The sequence below is a fragment of the Fulmarus glacialis genome, unplaced genomic scaffold (genome assembly GCF_000690835.1).
Source record: "Fulmarus glacialis isolate BGI_N327 unplaced genomic scaffold, ASM69083v1 scaffold43844, whole genome shotgun sequence".
Classification (NCBI taxonomy): domain Eukaryota; kingdom Metazoa; phylum Chordata; class Aves; order Procellariiformes; family Procellariidae; genus Fulmarus; species Fulmarus glacialis.
In genome coordinates this window covers 1-12,058 of record NW_009208204.1, presented here as the reverse complement: position 1 = coordinate 12,058, position 12,058 = coordinate 1, and the positions used below count along the sequence as shown (strand labels likewise).

General features: G+C 36.5%; 1 protein-coding gene across 1 annotated transcript; it reads right to left on the bottom strand.

The window, feature by feature from the left end:
* Positions 1 to 2,845: 2,845 nt before the first annotated feature.
* On the bottom strand, positions 2,846 to 11,526 carry LOC104075776 (unconventional myosin-Va-like; the record flags this gene model as incomplete). The annotated part of the gene is made up of 8 exons (XM_009576398.1): positions 2,846 to 4,247; positions 5,097 to 5,177; positions 6,541 to 6,715; positions 7,551 to 7,833; positions 8,682 to 8,832; positions 9,543 to 9,632; positions 10,827 to 10,981; positions 11,380 to 11,526. Coding segments are annotated over 8 exons (1,235 nt in total), but the record flags the coding sequence as incomplete, so codon positions are not given.
* Positions 11,527 to 12,058: the final 532 nt, after the last annotated feature.

Genomic DNA, 12,058 nt, shown 5'->3' with positions numbered 1-12,058 from the left:
GGATCCCGGGCCTGTCCCACCCGGGCACAGCCCTCCCCCGGGGGGGAGGAGGGCGGCTCCCCGCCGCAGGCACAGCTGAGGCGCTCCACTCGCCACCGTGACCCGCAGCAGCCGGTTAAAGCATGTGTGGGGCTTTTTATGCGGACAGCTTGCACGCTAGCTCCTGAGGTATGTAAGTATAGTGGAGATGAGTCGTAGTCCCGATTATCATAAACAGGCACAGGCCTTAAAGCGATCCTGGCAAAGCTGGCATCTTGGGTACATCTTTAGGGATTAGGAACAATGGCCTCTCTAGCTGCCAGAGGGATCAGGAGGGGAGCCATTCCTGACCGAGAGGGAAAACGACAGAAACATTCGTCACCGTCCTATAAAAGGCCATCAAGGGTTTCTCTAACAAACTTAGCATAAGAGAAAAATAAACAACTCGGAATGCATTTACTAAGCTTAGGGCACTAATAGGTGTTATATTTAAATATCCTTTATGAGAAAGAAGATCTGAATAAACGTAGTACCTGGCTTGGGCAGGATATATGCCCAGAGGCCCACTAGCCCTGCCTGGCACCAAAGAGCTTTGATGGCGCAGAAGACAATGTTTTAGCAAAGTACAAATCTTAATTCTTACTTCAGTAACAGTTAATATTTGGTGACAAAATATCCTAACAGAAGTGCGTTATGTCGAACAAAGTATTTTCAAATACGCACAGCAGTTTATGGCACACTGTCTGTATCTGGGTGTGTATTTATACAATCCTCAGATTTTAACCAACTCCCTTGGCCATCAACACCAAGTCTCCCATGAAGATAGAGGGAACCCATGTGATCATCTGGGGAATATGCCAGCACACAGCTTATGAGCAAAAAACCAAACAAGCAAACAAAAAACCCCAAAGCAAATCTTACGGTTGTATTTTTATTTGGACATCTTCCAGTGATAGCTATTAGGCTACAGTTTTTATGATGCATACATTTACTAAGTACAACATCAGACACTACAACAGATCAGAGCTCAGGTCATTCTGACAATGTTTTGGTTTTCTTCTATGTCCTGTAGTGGCATCAAGTGAAAACCTATGTTTAAAGGCTTTTATTTATCACATGAAGTATCAGCATCTTAAAAACCCAAGTGTTTACTCATAGTTTTTGAAATATGTTCAGTTTAAATCACAAATTACACAGACCTTCAAATTGCAAATGCTGGTGTTTCCAAGTTGGGAACAAATGTTACTGGATATCAATCCACTTTTCAACATTGAAGCCGATCCTATTTTTTTTTGTGTGATAAAAATAGATTAATCACATTTAACGGACTTAAGCACTTTCACATTCCATCCCAGATTGAAGTCTGAGAAGCAATTTTTCAAAATTTGGATAGAAGACTGCGTCCTAAACATCAGAATAAAATGATCACTGGAATAAAAATACACCAAATTGAATGAGGTAATTATTGTGCAAAATCTCTAGAATAACTGTATATAATTCTAAGGGGTCATTGACAAGTATTTTTCCAGCATCCGATAGAATCTATCATAGCAATAGATAATAAATTAAAATATAAAAGATATGTCCACATTAAAAGAGCATAACAATGATTCAAAGGAAAAAAAAAGTTGTTAAAATAATTCTGCATTATATTCCATGGTTAAAGAGATATTAGCCCTAAGGTGAAAGATATATTATACACCGACACTAAAATTTTACTTTTGAAAAGTGCATGTAAAATACTGCCATGTAAAATATTAGATGAATTACCAATTACACATCTATTCCAACTTAAAAATATTTTCCTTTAAAACATGTCAAGCAGCATATACTTTTAATGTGATATAAAAGTATTACCAGTCAAACCACTGAGTTTAAGGATAATAGCTATAAATTACTAAACACTACTTTTTTTAAGGAAACAAGATACAATAAGGCTTTTTACAGGTAAACAAACTTAAAAAATAAACAAAAATACATTTAGGCATACATTTTAATACACTAATGCTTAAGTAGTGGATACATTTCCTGATCTACAGTATGAACATACTGTAATGCCAATTGTTTGTTTTTCAATAGGAGAAAAATTTTGTAGGTCAGCATGTTCTCACGTATTTTCTTTCCTAACCTTGTTACTGGATGTGAAGGCTTTCCCATTACATTCTCACAAGTACAGTACCCCTAACAGTCTGAAAACTACATTATACCTTATTTGGAGCCACTTAACAGTAGCTGTAGTTTCAGAAATCAAGTAACATTTGAAAAAAGAGTGTTTGGTATACCTCGCACAGGAAAACAATCTAAATCATTTAGCAAAGATCCTTGAAAACATTTATGCAATGCAGTATTAGGTTCTTGGAAGTACTGGCATGATCCATTAAACATAATATGGGGCATACACATTTGAAAATGAGACGACATGAGCATCTTAAAATGATACTGACAAAGTTTAGGTTGTCTTTACTACTTATTTTAGCAACCATACAAACAGCATGTCTACCTCTCAAATAAAACACAACTGAAATGTTTCAGTCTGCTTAACAGCAAAATTTTTTCTGTGAGTTTGCAGGCAAACAGATCAGTACCAAATAGTCTAATAGTGTATCTCTAGATTATTTCTCGATATTTTTAAAGAAATTAATGTTAATGCTAAGTTGCTAATTATAATAATACATAAAAAATATTGTACAATGTAATTGAGCAATGTGTGTGGCTTTTTTTTTACATGTATATTTGAGCCATACACCACAAACTACCTGTTATAAAGTTCAGAATTGGAACCTTCAGCAAGGCTTCTGCACTTACGTTGCACATTGTGAAATGTGAATTCTATATAGCAGATGCAAGATGTGTGAGTCAGAAAAATCTTTCCAATAAGATGTGCAATATCCAAAATAACTCAGTTTCTCATTATGCACCCTGGATCTCCAGCCATTAAATCAGCATGAATCATAGTCAAATGACAGCATCATAGTCAAAACCTACTTAACATTCTTGTTAGTCAACTTTCAAAGAATGAGAGCCTTGGGCTACTGCAGAAATTTTCTATTAAAATTTTTCCTCTCAAATTCCAGTATGAAAGAATAGTTTTTTTCATTTTTTTTTAAGCGGCAACAAAACAAAAGAGATTATACTCAAAATACACACTGTCATCTCTGGGGCAAAGAAAGAAGAACATTAGACTACAAAAGCTAAATAAATACTAAAATCATTACTGACTTTTGATCATTTGCTTCAAGATTCTGTATTTTTAGCTAACTACTTTTAAAAATAACTAAACATGTGATTTCCAGTGTGCTACTTGTGCTTAATTACCATTTTCCTCTACAGGTGTTATTTGATACCACTTGCAAAAATCCAGTTAAAATAACAGACTGCATCAGACTGTAAATAAGGTTGACAACAAAAACCGAAATATCTTATTTTTAGTGCCTAGTATGATACTGTCATACATTTAAAAGAACACAATATGCAGCAGCGATTTAGTATGCTTGGTAAACCACTGTACTAACAAATGAACACCTAAGTTATAGCATATAGTAAGCTGTAAGACTTATCACTAGAATTTATGTCAAACTGACATAAATAAGGAAGTGGTTTAAGAAATAATTTTATACATTGCCAGTTTGTGTTTCTCCATTCCAGTTTTTACAAATTAAATGTAACAGGCTCCCAAGTGACTGTGTATTCTACTACAAAATGCCTTACTTTCAAGTCTTCCATGTCCAGGACTGTGACTGTCCCTCTTGGTCCCTGCCTATGAGAAGATTACATATGGAGTTTAATTTACACTATTTAAATATGTTACTAAAGATCTAAAAATGTCTCTAGACAGCTGAAGACACAATTTTTGTCCAAGCCCAATTTCCGTATTTTGGAAATGTATGAATCAGTGATGTCCTCATAAATGCAATGACTGAACACAAATGCACATCTTTCTATTAGCCTTCAATCTGTGGTGCTGTTATGTAGTTTTCCAGCTACTTTTACTACAGATCTAGGTATATACAGACTGTTTGTTCAGAAAATGTGTTTTCAGTGGCTCACTATGTTTTAGCGGATAAAGATATCAGGCAACTGATTCTCCATCTAACACTGATGGTACATCCTTGGGATCAGACACGTGATATGAAGCCCAGGCCCAAGCTGGCTGGGATCTGAATGGTTTCTAATGCCAGAGAGGATGGATTAAATGGGAAAGTAACAGGAAAGATGTGTTTAGCATCCATGAGCAACTGAGGAGAGTCCTTCCTGTCTCGCAGACGCATCTGCAAAGATAAGAAAGTGATTACATTAGCATTTAGCCACTTCATTGATTATAATCATCTTGCAAAGAGGTAGTATTTCATCTGTGCTTACAGACATACACTTTACGCTAATTTGAACCAACGCATTTGCAACAATTGTGCCATTAAACTGTAGTTACTTGCATCATTTTCAGTTCTGCATATCTTCTCCTTACAATGCAATCTGAAGATATTTAGATTCCCTGCAAAAGGAAGAATTTGCCCACTATCTGGTAACTGCATCTTTTCAGTATGTGGAATTATAGTTTTATCTCAGTTCTACCTTCCCAATCTCCCTTATCCTGCTAGTATTGTAATTCAATTTCTAACAGACCAGAAAGATCATCTTTGTTTCTTTTATTTTGCTCTACTGGCTGCTTTTCTTTGGAGTTTTCAAAATGTTTCATTTTCATCAATATCTATAAAACTAGAAGGGCTAAATGAAGAACTTTGGAGTTGGAACTTCTCATGCAGACACAGGTCTGACAAAAGTAAATTTGCATATATAAATGTTACCACTTGAAAAGTTGGCATACAAGTGCGTTTACATACACAAAGATGCATAAGCACAAAAAACTCCCACCTTCCAAAAATCTCATACATGCTGACAGGGAAACTAACATTTTCATGCAAGTCTGGAGGCAGGAAATTGTGATTGCTTAAAATTTTAAGGCTGACAATCACCTTTTCAACATAGCTAAAAAACAAGAGCTAAAAAGCCTAGCTTACGTCAGATTCTATGATTCTATTTCAGGACACAAGCTAGTTTGGCTTATCAGAGGGTTTGTTAGAAATAGTCAAATTATTTTTGATGAAAAGATGTAGCCATACCTGTATTGTACGTATAAATGATACCAAGACTCTCTCTTCAAACTCATTAACTGGAGTATACAAATTCAGAACTTTTACAATCTGTGAAGAAGAAAAACCATTCTTAGGTTCATTTTACTGATGAATCAACAGATGCATCCATGGTTACTAATAATACACTTTTTAAATTAGCTATTTTTAAAAGAAAATTCTTTACAAGTATTTGTTATTTTTTTGCTTTATTGATTCATACAGAATTCCATCACCTGCTTAAGGCTGTATTGTATGACTGCCTCCTTCAGAACATGGGTTCTTTGGAGGTAGAAACTCCGAAATTCTACATGTGTGTGAAAAATACCAAACTATGGAAAAATCAGATGATAAGTAACTGATTGTGATCCTACATCCCCTAGAAACACGCTGTATTTCTCTCCCTAATTTTGACCCTATAATTATGACCTTCTGTAGCTTCCATTCAAGAGAATCTTATGACTTCATTATTTTTCAAGAGAGTGAGCTATTTCTCTAAAAATAGGGCTAAAGCCACTACAGGAAAGAACAGCAACACAAAGACTTTAAGTAATAATCTGGGTTAAACATGTAAAACTTATTAAAAATTCTCTGTGTTTACATGATTCTTTAAAAAAAAAAAAAGCACAACACTTTTTAACAAAGCTAAAACACTTGAAGCATGTGGAATTCTAACTTCTTACTTCAGTATAAAACCAACAGATTTTCCAGCAATGTGAATTACTAAATCAAAACGGCTATATCAATGCAACCGCTAGTGCTGACGCCACTGTGAAAGAAATGGAGAAATTTCTTCCTTTTCCTATGTTCAGGGAATGTTCAGTAATCATCAAAAATGCTGGGATCCAGTTATTCCTGTACAAGCTCTATGCAAATGTAGCATGATTAAAAAAAAAGTGCAACTTTTCTGTACAAAATCTAAGCTTTCATAAATAGAAGTCTTCAGCTGTTTCCTGAGATACATTTGGTTCAGCCTTTCTGAGGCTAATGGGTACAGTAACTTAACACTTTTGTTTGCAGACCCTGAAGACAACAGCTCTGTGTGAATTGTCCATTAACTTAACTGGATACTAACTCCGATGGCAGAAAGATAATTTCCTAGTATCCTAGGCAGACCTGTCTGGAGTACAGAGGTGTCTTAGAATGAACAGTTTTCTCTAAGGATTTTCACAACTACCACACACCGCACAATCTATTGAGTTTTCTCTCATTTGGTCAAAACTTAACTCAAACATCAGACCTCAGAAAAGATCTGGTCCTTTTTTTACCCCTCCAATTTAATCTGTTTTAGTTTAAACAAAGTAAGAAATCTTCAAAACAACATAAGAAATCTTTGATCCATGTGCGACAGCAGTGCTGGCAGGCATAGCAAACACCAACACAGCAAAGAACTGCTCAAAAGTGACAGCAGAACAGACAATGAGAGTTTGCTTACCTGGGCAGTAGTCAGTGCATTGCACATTGAACAAATGGCTTCTGCATCTTCATCCGTTTTCTTTTTTACTTGCAACAACTGTGCAGCCTGGATGAGGGGTTCCAGTGTTTCTTTAGCCCCACTATTCATCAAATTTTTATCACGTAGCCATTCTTCCAGTTGACTCACATTGTACCTGTACAAAGAGGTAAGAGTATCAAGACACTAACGCTTGATTATAGTTAAATTGAAAGCACGTGCAGTTTCTCTTTTCCAGTGTTTCTTCTTTGTCCTTACATGCTTTTCCTTCACACTTGTCATTTCTTGTAATTTTGTCTTCATACAGTTTCCTTCTGATTAAGGCAGGAAATTTTGAGTTTCAAAACAATTAGAAACTATGGCCAAAGACTTCCACTAACTAGCTTTTCCCATTTGTTTCTGTTCTTATTAATTGCAGGAATGTGACAAGAAGAAAGGCGAATGAGATTTTGTCCATGCAAATGTACAGTGAGGCTTTTCAAGGTTACTTGAGGGACTGGAATGTCTTGGCTAAATTTCCTGGCATATGCCAGTAGAATGCATTGGACAACTGATGCCAAATGCAGGAATAGAACAAAATGGCTTTACCGCAGGATGCAGCAAACTACAGTGTGGATGAACACAGCAGGTATCCGCTGAGCCACCAGCATACAAAGAATGCAGCAGGCATGTTTGTTATTCTCTTCTAAAAGCTGAGAAAGCAACTACCAACATTTCACCTACAGTTCTGATTCCTACTTGATGATGAAATACTTTTGTTTTGCTTCTACCACATTTCCTTGAAAGCCAGGTAGGATTTCACCTAAATTAACCAAGCTCTTTTTAACTGAACCACTCAAAATCAGTTTAACAGCATCTGCAACTGTTTGTGTGTGGAAAAATAAATATTCGAAGTGTATCTGCTATTCCATCAAAATGATGTTCATCAGAGTCAAGAGTTCACTAAGATTTCCAGAGCACATTCAAGAAAAGTGTAAAATGAGCTCTCCCACCTTATCTGCATTCCTTTGCTCCACGAGCACATGTCCTTGCGCAGGAGAAGGTTATTAAGCGTTACAGCCCCAATGATGTAGAACATCTGCTTGACCACCTGTTTGATCAGCTCTGGATCCATTCCGTGCTGACACATCACTGAATGGAAAGAGTTCAGCTGCCGAATAATGGAGTCCAATGTGTAGGTTCCTTCATCAGCAATGCTGGATGTTCTCTTGCGCAGCCCTGTTGGTTTCACCCCTGAGACACCTTGGATAGTCTCATGCTCCAGCATTCCTGAAACTGCATTTGATTGACAACATTATTATAATGACTGAAAATTCCTATAAGAAAGCATATTGTGCAAGATAGCAAAACTTAGTATTTACACAGAAAGAGCACGCTGAGCTTTCTGCTAGCCACACTTTGCCATGATTTCCGGCAATTCTCTGTATCCCACTATGTTCTGCAAAATCTAAGCTTACAGGGATTTTACAAAGATTTCAGCATGTCTGTTTGAAAGGAGGGTCTAACTCTAGCTCAGCAAAATACTTTTTTCCTCCCATGGTCATGTGAGCAGCAGAGTCAGCAAACCGAGAGCTATTTCGTTCTTCTAAATGGTGTGATCGGAAAGCGTAATGAAAATTTGTGTAAGAGTACTGTCTGATAAGAAAAATGAAAAGTACTTTTAATGAAAAAAATCTCTCTGAATGTAAGCTTCATCACTGCTAGCTATTTCATTGCTGATTGCTGTCCATAATGACAACCAGCCATTTTTCTCCATATTCATTTTAATTATGAGTTATCATGTAATTAAAGTCCATTTTTTCCACAGGATATTTCCCAAAACACAGGCCAACCAATGTCAGACTGTCCTAACAGTTTCTTCCTGTAAATGCATGATGTATGACAAGTATGAATAAGGTAAATCGATTTATTCTGCCACTGCCAGAAGAGCCAGCCACAGTTTAGTTTTCCCTCTAATCCAACCTGTCCAGTGTAGTCCTTGTCATCTATAAACAGAATACCAAAAGAACTATTAATAAAACTCTACTGGTTAGGAAGAAATACAAGATACAGCATATTACCACCATCACAGTTTTCATTTTGGTACTATGGTGTGAAGTTTAAGGAATTCAACTTTGCCTTACCAATCATTGGTTGCAGAATGTTCTCCAACACTCGGACAAGTTGTTGGTAGATCTGAATAGCCAAGTCACTCAGCACTTGTCTGTATTCAGCTAAATCAAAATTAGTGAGGCAGTGTTCATTTTGACGAGGTGTATTATGCTTCATAAACCCCTGAATTCATAAAATAACAGAAACAAATGCTTCAATAGAATACAAAAATATTACAGAAAACCAGTGTTGATATTTTTTCATGCAACTGACAAATAATACTTTAAAAATAATACACAGCCCCTCAAAACTTTAATTTGGAAGTTCTTCTGATGGAGGCTAATGCTAAGATTTGCTTTTCAATTTGACTTGTGCCACGTCTGCTTCCCTGTGTTGCAAATTCAAGTATCTACCAACTTTCTGGCAGGTAAGACCCTTCCCTCCCACTCCAGCATGGGCATTCTCACCTAGCCATTTATAGCCAAAATCCCAGTGAAGTATGAAGAAGAAATTAGGCATACCCCAGCCTCCAAACATAAATTGGTCTGCCATACTATGGTTAAAGGGCTTAATACGGCCTTTTTCATAGGAAGTTCAGTGAATCATTACTAAACACCATAATGGTCGCAGCCAGATTCTTCTACTTAATCTGAGTTGGCACTTTCAGGAGCACAATGTCATCTAGCTTCTGGGCCTCCAGCGTGCAGTAAAGGGAAACTGGTTCAAATCTTATCTCCCTGTGCTTTCCACTGACATCACCACCATCATTCCAAAAAGTGTAGCTGTTTTAAGAAACTTTGACTAGATATTGAGATATTACAGGAATTTGTTAAAGAGTAGTGCTCACAATAGTATTGTAGAGCAAAAGAAACCAGAGTAGTAGCACTGCGTACCTCTTCTCCACTATACTGCTTTAAACAGTGCAAAAATCGGCAGGTGTTAGATAGCCAGAAGGACACTGTTTCAAAGTCATCACCTCTTTTCTGAAGATAAAAACAAACACATTTCAACAAAGACTGCTAGGAGGAATAAAATAATAAAATGTTAGATAAACAATTAAACACTTAAATTCTACTTTCTTGTAGCTACTCAGATTCTGATGTTTTGCAAAACTTTGTGTATTTCAGTAACATATTAGAAAAGCAAGGTTTTTTGACAAAATACCATTAAACACCCTCCCTGTTTTCTATAATGTTTTTCAAAAACTTTCAAAATATAATTTCCTCCAAAGATACGATCTTTCTGTGTTTTACAGACCCATCCTAACTGCTCTGTGCAGAAATCACAGGGCAATGTGACTGTATTCCCAAAACACTCATCCTGTGGCACAATGACTCTTGTGAAGAGCCCAACACAGAGGATGGGAATGATGCAGAGCCAGCAGGAGGAGCAGAGAACAATTCAGTTTGCATGAATGTCACTTACATTATAACCATTTTGGCAGCCTGATATGGAAAACAAATAAAACAAAAAGCCCTCCTTGCCAAAGATCATAGAATCTAGTATATGCTGAGTAATTAAAATTTCTAGAGCTCTGTAGCATTCACTCCATTCACTTAAATATGTCCAAAAAATTTTATGAATATCTAAGCTCTTACAGGATTGTTTACTAAATGTTTTTTCAAAGCATGTTGATTAAATGCTTGGGTTTTGAGCACATCTTTATTTAATAACTATAAAACTCCATGAAGCATAAAGCATATTTATGTCTTAATATTGCTTTCACGATACCCCTGGAGTAAACTCTCCTAGCCAACTCATTGCGAAGACTTTAGGCAGTAACATATTATCATCAATGTAATCTGTAGGTGAAGCAGATGAGGAAATCTGTGAACCAAAACTGCAAATGAAGCATTTTAAGTATTCTGGATTAGAAAGACTCACTATGCAAACTTTGACTGCATCCAAAGCTTTACAGGCATAGCTGCAGAGGAGGAAGTCTATTCAAAATAAAAAGAAGGTATTTCTTTTTCCACTAATTCAAACCATCTGTGGTATTATGTGGATAAAATGCTATCACTATAATTTGCTGCTTGTTAACAACTTTTTGTAACTTTGGTGAGAGGACTTTCCGATCAGAAATCCAATTCATTGAAAGTCTTTTCCTCACTCCTCTAACATAAAATCAAAAGCAAATTTTCAATTAATGTTTTCCTAAACCAAGCAGACTAACTAACCTTCAACACTTTTTTGATGCCATTGATAGTGGAAGTCAACAACGACCGCACTTTTTGGTCATCATTAAGGTAATCCGCATGGCGTACACACATGAACAAAATATATGCTGGTAGTCCTGGAATCAGGTTGACGGCTACCCCACGTGGTTTCAGCTCTTGGGAAAAACAAACACACATTTTTTTTTTTTAAGTATAAAGCCATTGGAAGGTCTTATATGTGGTAATCACCACCTCCCCAGTTAATTGTACATATATATCTATATATGGCCAGTGCAAACTAAGAGTAAAACTAAGAAGAGCCACTTTCTTGGTAAAATACCAGAACAGAATAAAACATAACTGCCTGCTAAAAAATATGCAGACACATTAATATGTACTATACTCATCAGGAAGGATGATTAGATTACAATAGACATTTAGGAATTTTAGATAAACTGAACATTGTCAAAACCAAAATAAGCTATTCATTTCATAATGGAAATTCTGTATTCTTATCACTCACTTTTCAGAGTGTGTGGGAGCACAGGAGGCTGCAAATGAGAAAGATGCTTACCTAAAATAAGATTCTTGACAAGTTTTTGTTCATCCTCCTTCTTATATTCTAACATCCCTTGGAAGTCCTTTTCTTTCCGTGGAATGTTAACTGGACGAATAGGTTCATCGATGATTTGTCCAGGTGATATGTTCTCCATCTGGCCCACTTCAGAGGGGAAATGAAAAGAAATTATATAATATAATATTTTCCAGTGAAACCAATGCACATCAGATGAAACTATGACATTTCTAAGGAAGAACTCCAACATACAGAACTAAGAAATGTTTTTCTTTGGTTCAAGGCAACACTTAGCAACAAAACTCCCATTAAACAAAAAGACAGACTGTTGATAAATGTATCTTGGGGTAGCATTCTGCCTTTGAAGAACAGTGGAAGTGCATGAATGGCATCCATTAATAAAGACTTATGCTGATTTCCTGGATTTTATCATATAAAAGCACAAAGGCGAAGCAATAGCCGTTAATCACTTAATCCCAGATTAATACTGCAAGGGTCACTGTTAATTGTTCTGCAAAATGCCAGTATTTTTCAAGGTGTTTGTTACCTATTTTGGTAGGTTTACCTTGACCAGCAGGCAAGCACCCACGCACCCACACTGGCTCAGCTCCCCCCAGCCCTCCAGCAGGACAGGGGAGAAAATATTAAGAGCAGAAGTGAGAAAACTCATGGGTTGAGA